The sequence below is a fragment of the Schistocerca serialis genome, chromosome 6, assembly GCF_023864345.2.
Source record: "Schistocerca serialis cubense isolate TAMUIC-IGC-003099 chromosome 6, iqSchSeri2.2, whole genome shotgun sequence".
Classification (NCBI taxonomy): domain Eukaryota; kingdom Metazoa; phylum Arthropoda; class Insecta; order Orthoptera; family Acrididae; genus Schistocerca; species Schistocerca serialis.
The window spans coordinates 607,356,031-607,380,395 of NC_064643.1; the positions used below are offsets into that span (position 1 = coordinate 607,356,031).

Below are 24,365 nucleotides of genomic sequence, written 5' to 3' on the forward strand. Positions count from 1 at the left end.
CTTAGAAATCATGAGCTTCACTTAAATTATGATGGAAAGTCTTTAATAGCTAGAGAAATGTATAAAATAATAGTCAATAACTCAAAACAATCAGCAGACACCTTTGTTAGATGGCTTATAAACTATAGTAAGAATTGTAACGCCTAAACTGGTATGTATTTTTTTAGAGCACCATCTTTCACGAAAGGTGATGAAATAAGTGCAAATTAAGCTAAATTCTACAATTAGGACATCATAATGTCTAAGTCACTAAATTTAAAAAAAAATTATAGTTATGCTCTAAAATTCGGAGATCATAATGTCTAGTCACTATAAAAGAAATTAGATGAACTCGCCGCGCGGGATTAGCCGAGCGGTCTTGGGCGCTGCATCACGGACTGTGGGGTTGGTCCCGGCGGAGGTTCGAGTCCTCCCTCGGGCATGGGTGTGTTTGTTTGTCCTTAGGATAATTTAGTTTAAGTAATGTGTAAGCTTAGGGACTGATGACCTTAGCAGTTAAGTCCCATAAGATTTCACACACATTTGAACAAGATAAACTCGGTGTGCTCCATACAGGAGACTGAAGAGATGTCAGTTTTATGCATGTGTGAACATTGGGTGTTTAATGACTACCTACAAAACTTAAAAACTACGAACTTTAAGCTTACAAGTTCCTTTTGTAAAACTACTACTAACCATGGAAGAAGTTGTATATATATATCAAACAAAACCCAGATGGCAAGATGTTAGACTCTGTTTGTAAATTAGCAAAGGTATTTGAGATTACAGCACTAGAATCAACTCCACTGAAAGTAGTGATTTAGTGTATTTATAGATACCCAGACAGCAGTATTAATGTTTTTTAGGTATCTTTTTCTTGCTTTGAGTAACCTCAAAAGGTAAGAAAGAACAGTAGTACAATGTTGTGATTTTAATATTAACTTTGCAAAACAATAATACAGAAACACAGAACTTTCTTCACGTCGTTAAGTCATAACTTGCCTCTAATAATAAACCCTTTGGCATACATCACAAAAACTTGTGACGCTCTACTTGACCAATTCTTTGTCAGTGTGGATAGGTATTCAGCAATGACATTCAGTAAAGGACATGGTGATCATCTGCCTCAGTTACCTCCAGTGTCCCAGTTGCCCTTTGCCTATTGAATCTTTTGCACGTTAGAGGAACTTCTGCAAACGAAATACACAATATTTCCTGCTGTCGTTATCTGATGAATCTTGGCGTAATGCTCTTAGTTAATCAAATGCAAATGACAAGTTTCCTTCAAAAAGCCTTTCCTAAAAACAAATTCTAGTGGAGAAACAGAAACAAAGAAAAGAACTGCGCTACAACTAATAAAATATTACTCTATCCCTTGATGGCAGCTTGTTACTGATCCGAAGTTGGTTGCAGATCTGTCCAATTTGTAATTAGCCTTTGTAAGACATCAGATTATGTAAAAATGTAGCAGAAGAAAGTTCAATCGTCACTTGTCATAACAGGATATAAAATAAAAATCATGTGGATACGGTATCTGCTCTTCAAAAGTCTTATCGGAACCGAAAATAATGTATGCTAAGATCAGATCAGGAAAGTGTACACAGCGTAGAAACACATGTACAGAGCGTTTGGTGAAATGTGTGTGCTAGCAAAAGCTACTGCAAGTGTTCCAGTGAAGCGAGTGCGCTAAGCACTACAGCAAAACCTAACCTACCAGTTCTTAGCAGACCTGTTTCACCTGAACGCTCTGTAACTGGCAGCTTACATGTTGTATCTATGTTTCTACACTGCGCAAACCATGATGAACTGGCCTTAACACACACTATTTTCGTTTCTGATAAGACGTTTGACGAGTCGATGCATTAGCCATATGATATTTATTCTTATTTTATGCCCTGCTGTGGCAATTGGCGAATGAAGCTGCTTCTGCTACATTTTTACATAATCTGATGATGCCTCACAAGGGCGAAACGTGTAATTGCTATTAATAAAAACAATTTTGCAGCCGGGACTACTTTTATTCAAAAAATTTTTCTGTATTGTAATTTATGTGCAAGGAAAAAAATGCAGTTTCAAGGTGCCGGCGCATTAAAGCTGCATCAAACTTGCGACATGTCAAAAGGTGCTAGCCTTATTATGTAGTGTCATCCATACTTCGTGAGTATAATTATTACTACGGTTCTACACAACCATCGTCAACGTTTATGTCCTTTGCATTCATATGTATCGCTTATCGCTCTGTCTAGAGAGACAATCTTTTCGTCTATCGCTTCTGAAGCTTGTGAAGTGCCTCATCACAAAAGCGGATAGTCAATTCGTATTGCTGGTTTGACGATCAAGCGCTCTACAGAATATTGGGAAAGTCTGTAGCGTGTTACAGTTATCTGCATATGCTACTCATTAACGTTCGTTACTAAATAAAGGGTTAATTTGAGATTCCAATACGAGATAATTAAGAGCAATTACAGGTACTCAAAATAGGGCTTTATTTTAGCTCAGAACTCTTTAATAAGTCACCCGTGGACATAAAACAGAACACTGAAAATTCACGCCAGTTAAAAAGTTAAACAACGTTTACCCGCACAAATATCATTTACTTAATTCTTTTTCTAAGTAGTGGAATATGTTAACATATGGCTGGACTTCGAAGTTCTTCGTTATCAGTGGCAACTACTTGGACAACCGAAATGAGAGCTTTTATAAAGTCGAACTTAGGTTATCCAGCGTAACTAAAAATTATTACATTTTTTGTGCAGGATTATGAATAAGTTGTATGTAACTCAGGCTTGCACATGAACCGTACATTTTGGTAGTGGCTGTATGTGTCAAGAATACTAGGATTCACTTTTATATCTCTACGAAAATAGCCAGTTATTTCACGATAAGTACGAATATTATAGGTTAGTGTACTTATTTTTATGGTTAGATTACTGCAAACCCGAATACGCACATTACAGACAAGGCGCGCGCAGTATTACGCAATTATTTTAATAACTGCCAATTGCAGACCTGGATGTCTGCAGAAATTTTTCAGAGGCGGGGGGCGGAGTCAAGACTCTAAAGTTGCCATTCTTTTTATGTAAATGAGTTGGTCAGTTTCGAGAAACTTTAAGGTTTAAGAACGAAATTTTATAGGTGATACTGAACACTTATTACACTGATCAACCAGAACATTATGGCCACCCACCTAATAGCCGGTAGGCCCACCTTAGGCAGTGAAAAGAGAAGCGACGTGTGATGGCATGGAAGCAATGAGGCTTGGTAGGTCGCTGGAGGGAGTTAGCACTACTTGTGCACGCGGTCATGCACAAGTCACGTACTTCCCATAAATTCCTGGGAAGGAGGCGATGAGCTTTGACTCCACATTCAATCACATCCAAGATGTGTTCAATCGGATTTCGATCTGGCGAGTTGGGGGGGCCAGCACATAATTGGAACTCGTCACTATGTTGCTCGAATCACTCTATCGCGCGCCTGACCTTATGACATGACGCGTTGTCTTGTTGAAAGATGCCACTGCCGTCGGGAAAACCGTCATTAAGGGGTTACGTGATATGCAACCAGTGTACATTACTCCTTGGTCGTCACGCTGCGTTGCATGAGCTCCACTGGATGCCTACGTGGATGTTTCTCTTAACATAATGGAGCCACCGCCGGCTTGTCTGCGTCCCGCTGAACAGGTGTCACGGAGCTGTTCCCCTGGAAGTCGATGGATTCGACCCCTCTCATCGGCACGATGAAGAAAGGTATTGGGATTCATCAGATCGTGCAACGCTCTTCCATTTCGCCAATGTCCAGTGCCGATGGTCATGTGCACATTTCACTCGTAGCTGCCGATATCGTGGTGTTAACATTGGCACATGCATGGCTGCGGAGGTCCGTCGTTAGGAATGTTCGGTGCACTGTTCGTTCAGACACACTTGTACTCGTCCTGGCATTGAAGTCTGATGTTAGTTCCACCACTGTTTCACCTTGTTTTTGTCACGTGTTGAAGACACCACAACACTCATCGAATAACCGACAAGTCGTGCAGTTTCCGAAAAAGCTCGTGCCGTGCAGCCGGGCCATCCCCATTATACACACGGACAGCACGCGGGCTGATACTAGATGCACCGTGTGTGTGTCTGACCAGCTGTCATTCCTCGTCAGTGACGCTACTGTCGCCGGGACGGGTTTGTCATAATGTTCTGTCTGATCATTGAAAATCCCAAGGAATTGATGGTTATCAATGTATCACAGAAACTCTTTATTCCACATTCCAGGAGGGGGGAGGTGGATGGGGAGGGCAAATGCACCCTCTTGCCTCCCCTTGTGGACGACTATGATTGCAGAAGTCCGGTTATTAACAGTAACTGCAAGTTCTCAATAACTGGTTATTTACTAGAGATGAGTTATTTCTTGTCTCGACGTCAGTAATAGATTTATAGTGTGCCACAAAATTTAGGAGACGTCCGCACTCGACATATTCATTAAGTATTTACTACTACTGCAAATCATCAAAGAATCACACGACGTCCGCCAGTCTATCATGTCTCACTGCAAATCAAAATTACTCCACTCTTTCAAGAAATATGTCAAGAAATTCCAGCTAATTCATACACATTCCCAAAGAAGCTCTACATCTGCGACGATTTTAAGAGAATTCGCACGTTATCTGGAAGAGGCTCGACCATGGTCCTTGTTCATCGTTTCCAACTTTCCTTCCGTCCGGACTGATACTGAAGTTCAACTACCTGAACCGTGGTGGTAACCAAGGTACAACCAAAAGCCTGATAGCCATAGATGCAAATACAGCCGCTCAGCTTCGGTACAGCTAATGTGCTACATACTCACATGGAATGCACTTCTGGTTCTGATTCTTCTCCTTGTTGGCGGGTTTCATGGCGTGCCGGCAAGAATGCGTTTCCACTTTGCAGGCGGTCTGCAACAAGACAAACAATCTACAGTGAAAATTTTGCAAGTTTCCTTGGTAAAGATTTCTGGTAATGTGATAAAATTGTAAAATACAAAACGCATAGTACTACAACAAAAATATTCGTGAAAACAGGAGCGACATCGCAAAACAATTTACTTATGTCTGTCATATACTTCATAGAATGAGTACAATTTTTTAAAACGGAACGCATAATTGCGAAGCTAATTTAACATTGTAGGGTATACATAAAATAATGCAAGATAACTCAGTAGAAAAAAAACGAACGTTCTCTGGTAACTGCAGCGCTTTATCTCTGTTATTCATTCTATCGAACGGTCCCACAGTCTCGAAGAATTGAGCACAACTTCTTTTTCGAGAGTTTGCCGGGCGATTTCCTGTTTGACTAGTGACTATGATACTGTTGCAGTAAATTATATTCTCTCTGTTGTCAATTAAGTAGCCAGACTTAGATAAAATGGAAATGTAGTGTGGCTAGGGCCTCTCGTCGGGTAGACCCAGAAAATATTAGGTACAGGCTCCCAGGTAGATGCCATTTTCCTTGACTTCCGGAAGGCGTTCGATACAGTTCCGCACTGTCGCCTGATAAACAAAGTAAGAGCCTACGGAATATCAGACCAGCTGTGTGGCTGGATTGAAGAGTTTTTATCAAACAGAACACAGCATGTTGTTCTCAATGGAGAGACGTCTACAGACGTTAAAGTAACCTCTGGCGTGCCACAGGGGAATGTTATGGGACCATTGCTTTTCACAATATATGTAAATGACCTATTAGATAGCGTCGGAAGTTACATGCGGCTTTTCGCGGATGATGCTGCAGTATACAGAGAAGTTGCAGCATTAGAAAATTGTAGCGAAATGCAGGAAGATCTGCACCGGATAGGCACTTGGTGCAGGGAGCGGCAACTGACCCCTAACATAGACAAATGTAACGTATTGCGAATACATAGAAAGAAGGATCCTTTATTGTATGATTATATGATAGCGGAACATACACTGGTAGCAGTTACTTCTGTAAAATATCTGGGAGTATGCATGCGGAACGATTTGAAGTGGAATGATCACATAAAATTAATTGTTGGTAAGGCGGGTACCGGGTTGAGATTCATTGGGAGAGTCCTTAGAAAATGTAGTCCATCAACAAAGGAGGTGGCTTACAAAACACTCGTTCGACCTATATTTGAGTACTGCTCATCAGTGTTGGATCCGTACCAGATCGGGTTGACAGAGGAGATAGAGAAGATCCACAGAAGAGCGGCGCGTTTCGTCACAGGGTTATTTGGTAAGCATGATAGCGTTATGGAGGTGTTTAGCAAACTCAAGTGGCAGACTCTGCAAGAGAGGCGCTCTGCATCGCGGCGTAGCTTGTTGTCCAGGTTTCGAGAGGTGCGTTTCTGGATGAGGTATCGAATATATTGCTTCCCCCTACTTATACCTCCCGAGGAGATCACGAATGCAAAATTAGAGAGATTCGAGCGCGCACGGAGGCTTTCCGGCAGTCGTTCTTCCTGCGAACCATACGCGACTGGAACCGGAAAGGGAGGTAATGACAGTGGCACGTAAAGCTCCCTCCACCACACACCGTTGGGTGGCTTGCGGAGTATAAATGAAGATGTAGATGTAGACCGTTCGCCTGGTGCAAGTATTTCGAGTTGACGCCACTTCGGCGACTTGCGTGTCGATCAGGATGAAATGATGATGATGATGATGATGATGATGATAACAACAACACACCACCCAGTGCCTGAGTGGAGAGAATTTCCGACCCAGCCGGGAATCGAACCCGGGCCGCTAGATATGACATTCCGTCTCGCTACCACTCAGTTGCCAGGGGCGGACGCCAAACTTAGATAATCTATGATCGGAAGGTAAATAGATCTGACTGTTCTGAATTGTACATTTATCACATCCACTAGAAGGAATACTCCTTTGGAGTTCAGTGCATACAGGGTGAACATTAATAACGCCGAAGAACTGCAGAGACGGATTCTTGACTGGAACTGGAGGAAAAAAGGTCCGATGAACATGTGTCCGGAAAAGCATAGTTGCCACGGTATGTGGAGCTGACGAATGACAGTTTTTCTGACCACGTGCACTGTGTTCCTTGTGGGTTGCAGGCTGTGTAATTGACGCAGGGTACTGTAAGCAGCACAATAGTTCGGAGTTCATGCCGGGAACAAGCCGAGCTGGTGTGTGTGTGTGTGTGTGTGTGTGTGTGTGTGTGTGTGTGTGTGTGTACGGCCACAGATGAAAATGGTCGAGAGGCAGCACGGCTATACTAAAACAAGCACCATCACAGAACGTCAATCACGTCACATGACATTTCAACCCCTTTTTGGAGGTTTCTGTGATCATGGGCCCTTTCAGACGTGCAGGGAGGTCTCGGACTGTGTATACGCCAGATTTGGAGAGCCGGGATCTACAGGATTTTGAGACGAACCCTAGTACAAGCACCAGGCAAGTGGCCCGCCAACATGGTGTGAGCCAGATTACGATTATATGTACCCTGCAATATGACCGCAACTATTGCTATCACCTTCGACACACAAGAAACACACGGCAAATGGTCGGAGGAACTGTCATCTACCATGGCAACGATGTATTTCCGGACACATGGTCATAGGAGCTTTTTTCCTCCCTAGTTAGGAATCTGTCCCTGCAGTTCGTGGGTATTTCTGAGAGATGAAACACTTCCACTGCTCGTATAAATAATGCAGAGGACTTCACAAATATTCTTACGTATTCTCAGTTCGACCCGTGAATCTACATTGACGATCGACTTAAATAAACGCTTCACAGCGCTGAACTGAAACCCTGTGTCATATGCAAAACGGGATAGAATAATGTTCGACAACGTCAACAAAGTTATTTATTCCGTGTAAGACTCTACCAAAGAGACCACCATCGTTTGTGCCACCGTCGGTCGCCTGCTCGAAGCAGTTCCGTTAACCTCTCTGATGTGTGACTTAGTGTCGGCTTGAACAATTCGAGGAGGCGTATAAATGAAAACATACGCAGTGGAAAAAAAGAGATATGATACTCAACGTATCAGTATTTAATACAGCTATCCCTCTATCCCCTGCTGTCGTTCGTCATTAGTCTTTACAAGACTCTCCTCACAGGACACTAATGAATATTTATTGTGGAGTGAAATTTATTGAATGGTACTTTAGAGAGTAATTCAGTAAATTGCGATCCAGACTGAGTACCGTTTGTAGGTGCGAACATGATCGTTGATCTCTGTATACATTCCCTTTGTATCATTTGGCTTCCTCCTGTACTTAAACTAAACCATTTCTGCCATTACTGGAAGAAAAAAAAACTCTTATACCTGTTTGTCTATATTCATTTGCCAATGCCCTCTGGAATTATGAACTTGTAATGATTCATCTTTCAGAAAGAAAATTTCTATTTCACGAAAGTGACAAGCAAGAACACCGAGAATGGATCATTTGCTCACGATGCAATACAATGACGTAAAAAAAGTTGCAACAAAGGAGTTATGTGACATAAATGAAAGTGGTAGGCGTGTTTCTACATCTGAAAAGTGATTAGGCCTACTGCTCAAGTTTCGCGCCAGTCGCATAAAAGTAGCGCTAGTAACGCCACTATGAGAATTCAAATCAGGTTTGCGTTAAACACACGCTGTAACGGTTGTGAGCGTTAGTTACCTTTGAGATTGGACCTGGTGAGTTGATATTAAACTAGAAGGCCTTTATGACGACATAGACACCACAATCAACACCTCACTGAGTTTGAACGAGGTGGCATAACAGGGCTACGAGAAGCTGGGTGTTCCTTCTGCGATACAACAGAGAGACTTGGCAGGGATGTAACCACTGTACATGATTGCTGGCAGCGGTCGACACGACAATGTACAGTGGCAAGAAGACCGGCTCCAGACGGCCACGTGGCTCTACCGAGAGGGACGGTCACAGTGTTCGGCGTGTGGCGCTGGCGCATTGACTGCTTCTGCAGCAGTTGGCATCACAGTGACACAGCAAACCGTTACAAATCGTTTACTTCGAATAAAACTACGAGACAGACGCCCTTTAGCGTGCATTCCACTAACCCCAAATCACCGCCATTTGTGACTTCAGTGGTGTCAAAAGAGAGCTCATTGGAGGTCTGGGGGAGATCTATAGTGTTTTCTGATGAAAGTTGGTTCTTCCTCGGTGCCAGTGATGGACGTGTGTTGGATAGGAGGCGGCCAGTTAGGGGCTTTCAACGGATCTGTCTCCTTGCTAGACACAATGGACATACACGTGCAGTTAAGATCTAGGGTGCTATTTCGTGCGACAGCAAGGGCACTCTTGTAGTTATCTCACGTACCCTGATTGCAAATCTGCATGTCAGTCTGGCGAAACGATGTGTTGAGCTGCCATTCATAAACAGCATTCCAGGGGGCGTTTTCCAAAAGGATAACGCTCACACACGTACCGCTGTTATAATCCAGTATGCACGCACTCTAGGATGTCGGGCCTGCTCGATCACCAGATCTGTCTTCAGTCGAGCACATACGGGACTTCGTCGGACGACAACTTCAGCGTCATCCAAAACCAGCATTATCTGTCGTTGTATTGAAGAGAAGTGCAACAGGCATGTAGCTCCAACCCACGACCTGACAGCCGGCACTAATACAGCACAATGCATGCACGTCTGCATGCTGCAAATGGTTCAAATGGCTCTGAGCACTATGGGACTGAACATCTGAGGTCATCAGTCCCCTAGAACTTAGAACTACTTAAACCTAACCAACTTAAGGACATCACACACATCCATGCCCGAGGCAGGATTCGAACCTGCGACGTTACGGGCACGCGGTTCCAGACTACAGCGCTTAGAACCGCAAGGCCACACCGGCCGGCTGCATGCTGCACTCAAAATTCTAGCGGTTACGCTGGTTATTAACGTACCAGCATTTCATATTTGGAATGCCTTATCTCGCGTTAAAATTAATCTTTGATCTTGCAATTATAGTCAAATATGCTACCTAGTCAAATGTATTCCCGAAATTTCATTACTCTACCTTACTTACTTTTTTGGTGCTGCGATTTTTTTCCGTCAGTGTAATACGATCAAGCTTATTTGAGTAACTTCAACATCTGAACATGTAAATATTATTTTCTTGACTATTAATAGATAATATCTTTGCATATGGACTGTCATTGAAAACAGATAAAACACAATACATACAGTTCAGTAATGCTACTGCGCAAGGCCTGATCGCACCATTACAAATAGTGCATGAAGGTAAATCAATAAATTAAACACAGTATTCCAAATTATTAGATATTTATACTGATATTGGAGTGGAAGTTACCTGTTGCTTATGTAAGTTACTGACACGTCATACCTTTGCAACTTTTGCGTTACAGATATCAGATTTAGGAGATAAAAACGTAAAAATGTCAATTTACTTTTCCTAATTTCGTTCCCAGATGGCTTATGGCGTCTTATTCTGGGACAACTCATCATTGGAGAAAGAAATGTTTGTTACGCGTAGGAGTGCAACAGGGATGACGATTGGCGTCCATCACACAGCCTTTTGTAGACAGCTCTTTAAACAGTCTGGCACACTGACTGCAGTGTTACTGTACATTTTGTCGCTTATGAAATTCGTCATCAACAATCAGTTATAGTTTCAGAACAGCAATAACATTCATAATTCTATAAATAGAAAGTATTTCCACCATGCATCGGCCACAATGTGACACAGAAAGGAGTGAGGTGGAGCCACACAAATCTTTGAGCATTCTTGTAAAGAATTGAGTCGATAGTAGTAAACTTTACTTCAAACACAATTAGTACGAGTGTGTGTGTGTGTGTGTGTGTGTGTGTGTGTGTGTGTGTGTGTGTGAGAGAGAGAGAGAGAGAGAGAGAGAGAGAGAGAACTGTGTGCGTGTAAAAAAAGGTAGTATGCGAGTAAGTCACGTAGACAAATTTTTAATGAATTAGGCTTTTGATCATCAGTATCAGTAGATGTGGGTTCTCGAGAAAATTTTTGAAAATAATTCATTCCTCGTCAAATGGAACAATGACTGAATGAATTATAACGCCAGAAGAAAAGATAATCTTCGTTGTTCTTCAATGAAATTAATTTCAGCTTTAAAAGAGGAGTTAATGATCCTATGACAATTTAAATGATTTCCTTACTGAGTCAAAACGCTCGACAGATAGCATTCTACACTAGTTCCTGCTGAGAAAATCTGCTATGCCAAAAAAAAAAAAAAAAAAAAAAAAAAAAAAAAACTTTTTAAAATCTCAGAACTGGTGTACGAAAGACTTACATTGTTATTTTCCTTCTGAAAGTACGTAATTTTAATGTCATACAGAAACATCGGTCAATGTTTGTAATGGAGCCATTTTTAAGTGTGAATATTATGAAGTAGCCTATGAACTGATTAATTCCACGTTGTTAGTACAAAGAACTAATTGAACACATAACCAAACTAGCTAAACAGGATGATTAGAAACTTCGTGGCAAATGAAAACTGTATGCCGGACCGGGACTCGAACGCTGTACCTTTGTTTTTAAAGGGCAAGCATTCCACAAACTAAGGTAGTGGAGCACGACTCACGATCTGCCCGTAAAGCTCAGCTTCACGACTCACGACCCGTCCTCACACCGCTTTCTGGTTTAGGTAGCTCAATCGGTAGAGCACTTGCCCAGGTTCGAGTCCCAACCCGGCACACAGTTTTATTCTGCCACTAAGTTTCATATCAGCGCACACTCCGCTGCAGAGAGCAAAATTCATTCTGAATGGAAACTAGAGAGCTAGATGTGAGCTTACAACGGAGCATTTATTGGAAATTTGTGGTGAGGCCTTATGGGACCAAACTGCTGAGGTCATCGGCCCCTAAGCTTACGCACTACTTAATCTAACTTAAACGAACTTACACTAAGGACAACATACAAACATACCCATGACCGAGAGAGGACTCGAACCTCCGACAGGGGCAGCCGCGTGGGCCATGACAAGACGCCTCAAACCGCACGGCGGAGCATTTATTTCACAGCTTGACAAATGCATACTCTAACAAAATTAACATTATCAATTTTAGAACAGAAGCTTTAAATGGGCTCCAGTGCGATACAATACAAGCGACTGTCATAATGTATTTCCTCATCCATTGGAAAATCCCAACCTGTCCCTGTACAGCAACTCAGATTAAAAGGCACGTTGTTCCAGTACGGCTATCGTATCGAAAGTAATACGATAACTGGTTCACGTTCCACATCAAGAGAGGTGACGTAGTGCTTATCAAGCTGGAACATTGTGGTTCATATCATTTTCCGAGCACCCGGAATGATCTTTTCTGAAGTTTTCTTAAATGTGAATGTTAAGAAGGGATACGAGAATTTCTTTTTCCTCTTCCTTGTCCTATCGGAGCTTATCACCGTCTTTAATGATCACTTTCGAAAACGACAATACTGATTTTCTTCTCCATCTTTCCCCAATTCGAGAGCATGTTTCGTCTCTAATGCCGTCATCGCCCATGAGACGTTAAATCCCACTCCACTTCTACGATGACCTAATCTTTCTTCCTTCCTTCGTTGCGCTCAATCATGTATTAGCTACATGGCCAAAAGTTTAGCTCTATTCTCTATTCTGTTCCTTGCGTTTACCCTGATTAGTACGGACTCTGCTGTAGTCAAGTATCGGTAAATGTATCTTTTATTAGGTTAAACTTAGTGACTGGATGCCTTTTCTGTCGCAGCAGCCGCCAGTTTCCTAAGGGAGGCAACGCAGATTCTTCTGTAGGAATTACAGAAAGGTTTGACGATAATGGTATCCTAGAATAACAAATAATGCCACAGATATTCACCACTACAGAAAGAGGTGATGAAAAACTTCCATTTGAGGGCGTCACTGCAGCGCATGTACAACATACCGCCGCTCCGATGCACTTATGCACGTATGTAAGCACCGACATGTAAGCACCGACATGTAAGCACCGACATGTAAGCACCGACATGTAAGCACGGAGTTAGCGTGGCAGTCGTGTCTTTCCGAAGCGCATATGGTAAATGCCGAAATGTAAACTGTTCGCGAAGTTATTACAAAATGCTTCCAAACAGGACCAACGTGCTGTTATTCTTTCCTTAGCTGCCAAGGGAACCATACCGGTACACATCCATCGGAGAATGAAGACTGTATGGGGCAGCATGTATGTCGAAAACGACTATTGTGGAATGGTGTGTCAAGTCCCTTGCTGATTGCTATTCGACACAAGACGCCGTCAACCTGGGAGGCCAGCCTCAAGTGGGTGACACTCGAGCACCCGCCCTGAAGTCCTGATCTCTCCAGATGCAAATATCACGGCTTTGGTACCTTGAAAGAGGGCTTGAAGGGTCTACGATTCCTTTCGGTCGAGGATGAGCAGTAGGCATTACGGACTTCTTCACGCAGCAGGACAGGGTGTTTTACCAAACGGGTATCCTCAATCTAACGCGTCGGTTGGATGGCGATTTTTGCCTGAATGACATAGCGATTCTGGACTGCATGGGCTTCGAACGGAAACTTTTTTGATCGCCCATTATACCTGAAGCCGAATCGTAGTTGATGCATCAATTTATCTTTATCATCAGCATTTTCTGTACTCATAATAGCTTCTTCATAGACGGCCCGTTAACAGTACACTTGGCTGGCTACTAACGTTTATGTTTCGGAATGATCTTCAAAGATCCGTGTTGTCTGTCGGTATTGTAGCTCGCCTGTTATTACGTTAAATGAATCTGATATGAATATCGGGCCACTATCTAGATATACTTTCCTACTCCAAGGTCAACCAAAAACAAGCAGAAATGAGAGAATATCGGAAAGTACTCTTTACTGAGCATAAATTTGTATGTCCTGTTTTTATTCCCTTAACTATCAAGAGTGGTCTACTGAAATGTAGACCTGAAGTTTCTAACCGTCTTGCACAATGTCTGTCACTTGACTGTCAAGTCTTTCCGCTCTTATATAAAAGCTGTTCTTCAACAGGAGTGACATCTATGCCGGAAGAAACTATTAGTCTGGGAAAGGAATTTGCACTGGGAAGCGCAAAATGTAGTGTAGGAATGCGTGTGTCGCATTCGATCCTCTGAACACGACCACACATGTGGACACAATATATTTCAGGGCACATTCCATTTCGGATGAACAAATTTATTCCGCAATTTTTGTGAAGTACCGTGCACTGTGTGTACTTTGACCGCCATGGTTACTTCGACCACTCACGCACCAAAAGTTTTAAGGCTATGTGCTGGCTGTCAGTTGGGAGTTTTGGTTGTATATTTCCATCAGCATACTCTAGGTGGCGCCATGTAGTGACGATTTTCTTGTGAAAAAGTTGGCGAACGGCGCCATGCAGTGACGATTTTCTTGTGAAAAAGTTGGCGAACCTGTTGTGACTTGTAACTGTACAAGAAAATGTGTATTAAAATCTGCTTGTACAAAATACACCAGTATCATTTAACTGAAAAGCCTTCCGTGTTTCCAGCTGCACCACGTATGTTACTCGATTAATTCTCAGAACAGACCACTGATTAGTTTTGTATTCACATAGATCTGTCTGCCAGTTATTACGATTTCTCTGTTTACTAAACAGTCTTGATGCCTATGACAGTGCGGGACTAAGGAATACATACATTAACCATCGGTATATAGACGAAGGCTCATTTGTAATTGTTAATTTGCCTGCAACCAATGTCAGTCATATATTGCTGAAATTGCAAGCTGTTGTGGTTCAGGGAGTGTTTCAGTTACAACAGATGAAGGACTTATTTCAGTAGTGGTACAAGTCCATTTTTGTTCATATTGAGATACAGGGTCCTAAAGTTAAATGAGCGCTGAAAAATCTGCAGTTGAGATACCAGAAATATTCAAGCATATGGCTTCTTGATAGAGATGAACCTATCTTTCTGTTTGCTTGGCTCATTAATTTCAGAAGCATTATAGACAGAAAAGTGGCGGTAATGGACTTGTACCACTATTGAAATAAGCCCTTCATATAACGTCGGATATCTTCGGAAACGAGGAATGAAGTCTGTTTTGCCACAAGTGCCAGATACTGACTCGATAAGTAAAGAATGAATAACTTTAGTCCTGACTACATCGGGTGTTTTGAAATGAGAATTTATGTTTACGATGCGTGAAATTTAAGGTATTATGCTCAACAAAATTTTCAGATACACTACGTGATCAAAAGTATCCGAAAACCCCCCAAAACATACGTTTTTCATAATAGGTGCATTTTGCTTTCACCTACTGCCATGTACTCCGTATCAGCGACCTCAGTAGTCATTAAACATCGTGAGAGAGCAGAATGGGACGCTCCGCGGAATTCACGGATTTCGAACGTGGTCAGGTGATTGGACGTCACTTGTGTCATTCGTCTGTACGCGAGATTTCCACACTCATGAACATCCCTATGTCCACTGTTTCCGATGTGATAGTGAAGCGACAACGTGAAGGGACTCGTACAGCACAAAAGCGTACAGACTGACCTCGTCTGTTGACTGAAAGACTTACTGCGAACACAAGAAGATGGGGTACATAGATTCCATATCCCTACAAAAATTCAGACTTCGTAGAGGTGCGGGAAACGGCAAAGAAGCAGAGGAGGGAGACACAGTAGACAGAGAGTGCAGTGCTGCTGACTTGACGGTGTGTAGCGAGGGCTGCGTGCGGGGGGAAGAAGCGGTGATGCGCAAAGAGCCCGCCGACAGTTGAAGAGGGTCGTAATATGTAATAGGCAGACATCTGTCCAGACCATCACACAGGAATTACAAACTGCATCAGGATCCACTGCAAGTACTATGACAGTTAGGTGGGAGGTGAGAAAACTTGGATTTCATAGTCTAGCGGCTGTTCATAAGCCACACATCACGCCAGTAAATGCCAGGCAACGCCTAGCTCGGTGTAAGGAGTGTAAACGTTGGACGATTGAACAGTGGAAAAACGTTGTGTGGAGTGACGAATCACCGTACGTAATGTGGCGATCCGATGGCACGATGTGGGTACGGTGAATGCCCGGTGAACGTCATCTGCCAGCGTGGGTCGTGCCAACAGAAAAATTCGGAGGCGGTGGTGGTGTGGTGTGGTCGTGTTTTTCATGGAGGAGTCTTGCATCGCTTGTTGTTTTGGGTGGCACTATCGCAGCACGGTCCTACACTGATATTTTAAGCACCTTCCCGGGTTCCCGGGTTCGATTCCCGGCGGGGTCAGGGATTTTCTCTGCCTCGTGATGACTGGGTGTTGTGTGATGTCCTTAGGTTAGTTAGGTTTAAGTAGTTCTAAGTTCTAGGGGATTGATGACCATAGATATTAAGTCCCATAGTGCTCAGAGCCATTTTTTTAAGCACCTTCTTTCTTTCCACTGTTGAAGAGAAATTCGAGGATGGCGATTGCATCTTTCAACACGATAGAGAAGCCTGTTCATAATGCACGCCCTGTCGCGGATTGGTAACACGACTATAATATCCCTGTGATGGACTGGCCCTCACAGAATCCTGACCTGAATCCTATAGCACACCTTTGGAATGTTTTGGAACGCCGACTTCGTGCCAGGCCTCACAGACCGACATCGATACCTCTCCTCAGTGCAGCACTCGGTGAAGAATGGGCTGCCAATCCCCAAGAAACCTTCCAGCACCTGACTGAACCTATGCCTGCGAGAGTGGAAGCTGTCATCAAGACTAAGGGTAGGCCAACACCACACTGAATTCCAGCATTACCGATGGAGGGCGCCACGAACGTGTAAGCCATTTTCAGCCAGATGTCCGGATACTTTTGATCACATAGTGTATGTGTCTGGTACTCCATCCTAGTACCTTTCATTATACTTAAATTTTTGTATTTCTGATAATGAATCAGACTGTATGATTTATGTACTATACTACGATTTTTTTCTTTTATGAGGGTTAATAAAGCACTTAAGAAAATTTTAGATCAGTGTATTTATTATAAGTGGTCAAATTTTCATTGTATTTCTTCAATATTGTCCACAAATGGAATGGTAGTTGACAGTCGTGGTGAAAGAATGGGTTGGTCAATGTATTCCCAATTCCATGTTAATTTTGACCACCTACAATGTTTCAATTACTTTCTCTGCATTTTAGAAAATTAATTCACTAAATAGTATCCAATCCTTATATACAAGCCCCTGTGTTCACTTATATAAATATGGCAAAAGTTTTAAAAAAGGTCATCTAATCTAATCTGAATATCAGTCAACGTATTCCCGGTTTAATGTATTTCTAAAAATGTGCGCTATGCTGCTCGTACTTACGTGGCGTTGGTTCAATGCCACAAGTTTGACCACTTAGAAGTGTTGTAATTTCGTTACTGTCCAGCAGTTTACATTCCTGCTGACCTTACCATTACCTGTTTGCCAGAGTGTGGTTAATTTCAAAGTTCCTGCAAATGAACTCGTGCCACACGCTAAACAAGTCTAATTAAACAACTCAATTATTCCGCCGAGTTAGTTGACCTAGGCGCCTACAGTTGTGTTAACGGCGCAAACCTGATTTACACTGATTTGAGGGAAGCGTCTCATATGGTAGTCGGGGGTGTTGAGGCATTCCACAATTCCCAGTAATACCTAACATACATTACTTAACTCATTCGTAACACGAGATGTTTATTTTATATTACAAGGTGCTCCTCAGAGTCTAACATACAACTAGTAATTTTGATTTCAAGTCTAAATATGGATGAACATCAGCCATGAAGAACCAATACCCGGAATCATCTGCTTAGGGAGCAACGTGGTTGGGAAGGATTATACCTACTGCACTGCTTTATTTTTTTTAATAGTAAAACAAAACACTGATATCCTTTACATAATTAACAGGCCAATGGTACATCACGTACCTGATACCGCCAACAATATTGCTGCGAATTTCCATACCTTCCATGATGTACAAGTCACAATAGAGCAATTATACAGATCACGAGACAAAACACTCTAACGTCGTTTGAAACTGCGCCAGTGAGATCTTGTGCCACTTGCAAGGAAGCAATACTGCAGAAAGTAGCTACTTATGAGATTCGTACACTAACAGTGTAGGATAAAGTGATGAGAATGCCTTCTGGTGACTGCTGCTGCTGCTATTAGATTGGTACGTACCATCCATTTCATTCATTAGGAAAAATGCCGTCGGGAGGATACGAACATTCAATATAGACACCCTCTCAAGGACAACCACTGATATAACTCACAATAATTCTGGTGTCGTACAGAGAAACGCCACGCAATGAATCGACATTGGATAACGCCCTTATTACTAGATGACAGGGACTGTTACTTACCTGTTACAGAGAGTGGCCTAATTTGTGCAGAAATAATACAGCGATAAGTTTGAAACGTTCCTTTCGTCCGTCATCTGAGCTACCGTTAGGGAAGGCAGCACTACAGACCGGTATAGACTTTTTTCTTTCTTTCTATAGTTTCTTTTACTTATTTCCTGCTTTACTTTCATCATACATTGAAAAGATTATCTCAGCATAAGTTCTGTGAATTTAAGTCTTGGTTTACGCAGTGTAATTGTTGTGAACGTGATTGTCATTTTCAACTGTTCTGATGTTGCATGCTTTATTTGTTAACATGTTATTTGAATCTATTTCCCACGAGCACAGTACTGTGAAACTGTGGTATTGCGTAAACCTGTGAATCGTTATAATCAGAATCTTTCAAAGTGCAGTTGGGTGAAGCGAGCTGTATAAGCCGTGTAGAACATGTCGATACGTCGACAGGGAAAACATCAATAGAGAATCTGGAGTGAGAAGAACATAAAGAGTAGAGGTGATTGCCCTGCAGACCGTGTACTGCTACGCATTGTGTTCCTGGCCGGTGAAAAATATCAGTGTTTGGACAGTGTTACATTTATGATCTCGATGTGTACCGCGATTGAAAGAACAAGTGGCTTTACATGTCGCTTTGGTCATTTTCTGGAACTGCATTATGACTCATTGAGCATGAAGCTTCGATAAGCAGACGGGTAAAAGCTGTGCGCACGCTGTGAAGACATTATTTTCGATTGTAGGCAGCACAAACTGTTTAGTGTGTACCACGGACTATGGAATGCAACAGAAAATATGGTATTGCATTTTCGTGTTGTATACTGATACAAATAACGTGAACAGTGAACGTACGGTGTGTCGATCGCCGCGCGATTGCAATGATTACGTAGACAGTCGCGCAAGGCACGGATTGTTCGGTTTAAACAGCGGACTGATGGTTTACTATGCAACTGACTCCATTTACTTTCGTAATGGGGACGGATATAATGCGACAAGTGACGCGCCGCGATCGTAAAGCATAAATCTTAAAACAATGGTCAGACTGTATAACAAACGTTATGGAAAGAACCGTATTTTATGTTCTCCGTTGCATGCGGATACGAAAACTGGGATCAGTTCTGCGAACATAGAGCGTTTCTGTTATATTCGCAAGAGGCGGCCACGACCAAGGAGCTCAGCAAGACAATACCAGTTTCTAGTCCGTGGCCTAACAACGCGCACGTCGACGACTCGCCGACAGCATTAACGAAGTGGAAACTGTTTTGAATGATTATTGTCTAAGAGACACCGCGAACTACATTGTTCTAATCAGTGATGTAGAAACTCTTTATACAGAAACAATAACTTTTCTTTGTTATTCATTTTATGTAATGCTAAATTGTCATATTGTAATGCTATTCAACTTTGCTTTCAGTATTATTCAGGACAGTAAATAAAATATGGTTTCATTCACTGAATTATTTCTTTTCATAATAACTTTGCAAACCCACTAATTTCCGACGCAGTCAGTTTTGCAAACAACAGCTACGAATACTAATGAGATAAGAGTTAACCAGTTTTGTTTCTTTTCATTTCCTTTTAATTTCCAACGCCTCTTTATTTATGTAGTTTGCAAGTGTTAACGTGTATTTGCATGCTTTATTCTTCTGCATTTAATCTCGTACGAATTATTATGCTGTGTCGATGAAGTCTGTGTGCTGTCCATTATCCGCTATTACATAAGTAGGGCCGGCCGGAGTGGCCGAGTGGTTCTAGGCGCTACAGTCTGGAGCTGCGCGACCGCTACGGTCGCAGGTTCGCATCCTGCCTCGGGCATGGATGTGTGTGACGTCCTTAGGTTAGTTAGGTTTAAGTAGTTCTAAGTTCTAGGGGACTGATGACCTCAGCAGTTAAGTCCCATAGTGCTCAGAGCCATTTGAACCACATTAGTAGGCAGAAACACGCCACGAGTTGTTCAGTTTGTTTAGGAAAATATTTTATCAGTGGTAATCTTTTCGATTTGGGTTGAACGGCGATCATTTGTAACGTTCATGTTTTTGGGTAATTACTAGCATGCATGAATGTAATGAGGAAAAAGTTGTGTGTTTCTGGTTTCAGTTATCTTAAACTTTCTGGGCGCAGTAAACTTAAGGGAGACGGATTGGGGTATTTTCAGTCCGAATAATTACATACGATCGGTTCTAGCTCAGTCCATGTTCGAGGAGGTACTGTTCTGTATGATACAGCTACATTTTGTGATACCATTGACCCGTTATCTGCACACGTTGTGCCGCTCAGAATCACAACCAGCGACCATGGAAAGAATCCACACTCCAGAATGCGAAACAAATCACGCCATGTACAGCTCTCACGATTTAATCAAAAATTTTTACTGGCGGGACAGATTACTTCTATTAACTGCCACCCTCCTCCCCCTCCTCCATCAGCACCCTCCTCCTCCTCCTCCTCCTCCTCCTCCTCCTCTACATCCTTTCAGGGATTAGGCCTTCGACCTGTTCCAGCTTCACTCCATCTTTGTCTTGGTCTTCGTGTGTCCCTTTGGCCAACAGGTATGTATGGAAGTGCCATTTTCAGAATCCTTGTCTTGTCCATTATTTCTAAATGCTCCTCTCATTTGATTCAATACTCGTCCATTTTAAACCTTATTTGCGAATATTTGTAACTGAATTCGTATATTCTGGTTTTTATTTTATCAGTGTGTATACATCTCAATAGAGCCCCAATGAATTTCACTTCTGTTGGTTGTATGTGGCAGCGATCTTTGTGTCTTAATGCACAAGTGTCGCTGCCACGTAGAATAACCGACACTGCCACCATCTTGTATAGTTTGAGCTGTGTTTCGGTCAGCATTGTTTTCAGTATCTCCTTAATTTAGTATTTATATCTTTATGGTAATCATACGAGATTTCAAAACGTAAATTATTAAAATGTTGAACCTGTTCTAAAATTATGTTATCCAAAATAATTTTTGCTGTTATTGAGAATTTTCCCGCAAATACCGTAGTTAATGATTTTGAGGCAGAAATTTTAAAGTTATGTCCTTTCAAAATCTTATGCAGTAAATAAATAGCTCTTGTGTGTGTGAAATCTTATGGGACTTAACTGCTAAGGTTATCAGTCCCTAAGCTTACACACTATTTAACCTGAATTATCCTACGGACAAACACACACACACACACACACACACACACACACACACACACACACACACACACACACATGCCCGAGGGAGGACTCGAACCTCCGCCGGGACCAGCCGCACAGTCCATGACTGCAGCAAAATAGCTCTTTGTAGATTATTTTCAGTGTTATGCGTTCCACCCTAATTTAATTCTATATTGTTCTTAATCCTTGCATCTGTGTAGGATATCATCCAGATAAATGTTAAAAAGTGTGAATGATATTATACAATGTTGTCTTAGTCCCCGACTCATAACTACATTTTCCCCACTTAAACAGATGAAGTGAGTCTGAAGGAGGTGCCGTTATATAAACTTATCATACACATTATTATGTATTAAGGGTAGCCCCCAATAGCCATTATATCCCATAGCTCATGCCTGTCTATGTTATCACAGGCTTTCTCTAAATCTAAAAATTCTGGATACCTGGACAAATTATGTTCCTTCTCTCGTCTGTTAGCCGTTTCAAAGTAAATGCATTGTCAATACAAGCTCTGCCTTTTCGAAAACAATTCTGTACTTCTTGGGAGGATGACTCTACTAAGTTATTTAAAATATCGACTTACAGTTTAATATACCTAAACCTTTGTGGTTCGTGGATTTATTTCTTTTCTCCTTTCTTAAATATAGACGAAACAGTTTCATTAACCGTATATCGGCATTCCTCATTGCAAGCCAGCAAGTGTTTAATAGATAGAGAAGGCAGAATTTAAGCGAAAGTGCTCCATTCTTCACGATTTCTTTATTTTATGTCATCTGGTCCTGGTGATTTTTCTGTTCTTTTGTTTTCTTATTACTGCCTCTAACTATCCCAGGGCAAATAAGTTAATATTTTTTAGTAATTCTCCAGTCCTATCATCAGGATTAGTAGAAAAGTCTGCCTTCGGGTTAAACAAAACATTTTTCTGATGTACAGTTCATTCTTCAAGTGTTATCACGTGTATTTGTGTGTTCTCTCTTTCTGGTTTATTTAAATTCTGTAATAATTTTTAGGCAAAGTCTTGTCTACCGCATACATGGTCTTCTAAATCATTCACGAATTTTTCCCAACTGTCACAAGATCCAATCTGTTTAAATAAGGATCACCAGCCTCTTCATGACCAGAGGCGCAGGATTAAACTTCTCAGAACTCCAAAGTCAATAATTAAAAACCATGTAACTATCTACTTCCAGAAAAGATTCCGGGATCTGACCATTAGAATGAAATACGTCACCGCTAACAGTTCGTACACATCCTCCAACTGTCTCTCAGTGATTTGCGGAGATAATCTTCAGAGCACTGAAGTAGGAACACAGTTTAAAGTCATTTGCGAGAGAGTTACATACAAAAAGCACCAGACTCAAATTTGCACAGAAAGAAGTGTACTGGCACCAATTAACGCTAGCCAAGTCCGTTACTTTAACCGAACACCGCTTCCGTCTAGCTAAAGGTTCCAAGCTCTGCTCTGAGGCCTCTTTCTAGAGCCCAAGTCAACGTTTACTAATCCGTAACTCTAACGAAGAAAATTAGGAAAGTGACTCAGCATAATTCCGCGGCCTCGCACGGGAACGCACTTCCAAATGCTTTGTAGGCCCACCGCATAGGAAAATAAGCCTCGCAGATCGCCAAGAATCACTGGCTCCAGATCTCTGAAATAATAACCACTTTAAAAGACAAACTCCACTCCACTCCAGAGGGCCCACAACTCGCCGCTTCAGCCCCATGAAGGCTGGCGGCCGACTGCTATTTCGAGTTCGCAACGGCTGCGCGAGATCAGATCTTCCACCAATCAGCAGCAGTTGCAGAAGGTAGGTATTTTCATTTGACGATGTCTGTTCAGACTTACGTTCTTCTTGCCAGGCCTTTCATAAGTTTTTCTGTAACGTATATGGCAAAACACCGGCGGTCGTGTGAGAATTACTCGCCTTTGAAATCGGCCTCGTCGACCCCGACAACCATCCATTTAAGAAGAAAGACAGGCCAGCTGGATAAAATCACCCTTCCCCTTGCAACGTGGAACCGGTCCTTGCGAGTGTGACAGACAGCGGAACTACTACACAGTTCTGATCCTCAAGCACCGGTGTCCATGACGCTCAAGCCACAAGTCGTGCGCTGTTCTGTTAAGTGAATATGAGAAACATTCCTGTGATATTATAAGATTTTCTACCCACAACAAATCGTAGCAAAATGTTAATTCTTACTGGTGGGATGGTATCACACTAATTGTGGTTCTGCTTGTATTTTAAACTCACTTTTGGATTCATAGACCATGTATCGTAACCTAAATTTATATTCAGAATGTTACATACTTCATAAAATGAAATTGCCCAATAAATTTCTCATAATAATGGTACGCTCGTATCTGAGAAGGCCACAACTCCTAGAAAGTGACGTAACGCAACGTATCTGAATGAAGATATGCAATGAAATAAATGCTAATAGTTTAACTGTCATTTTGTAAACGAGGGCATTCACATTGGTTTTCCTTTCGGTGGACAGAGGGTGCGGACGTGCGTAGCGTTCCTACTCGTATTAGTAAAGTTGAGGATTCAGAATTAGTGCGACCAGCTCTGATATCGGAAATGGCAGCAGTAGATCACGGGAAAAATTCGTCTCTGTTATTTAAGTTGCAGAATGAAAGATTTTCTGAACTAACAGATGGCAACGTTGCGTGGCTCTACCAAAAGCATAATGGTGTTAACGAAGCACAAGGGCTTGTTGTAATAATGGTCACCCATACTGCGATATTAAGACGTCAGTCATCAGCTACTTGGTCTCGGAAGCAACACCTCATTATTTACATACTCAAGGCAAGGCAGTTCTTACCTTTGTTAACCGTTTTTCAGAATTGTCAGAGAGCTCTGTCGGAATTTAGAAAATATCTGATAGAGCTTCGGAAAATAGAGTAATTCAAGTTGGGTGCCTGTAAATTCTTGGTTACAACAAGTTTCCGGTTTCCTTTAGTCAAGTAAATTAAGTGATAATTCTGAATGTACAAG

The 24,365-nt window shown here is 42.0% G+C and overlaps 1 protein-coding gene across 1 annotated transcript in view; it reads right to left on the reverse strand.

The window, feature by feature from the left end:
- Positions 1-24,365, reverse strand: part of LOC126484643 (receptor-type tyrosine-protein phosphatase kappa) — a 707,160-nt gene that overhangs the window by 321,827 nt on the left and 360,968 nt on the right. The window contains exon 2 of the mRNA XM_050108233.1: positions 4,813-4,900. Within this exon, the coding sequence (XP_049964190.1) occupies positions 4,813-4,900 (88 nt within the window). The remainder of the gene's footprint in view (positions 1-4,812; positions 4,901-24,365) is intronic.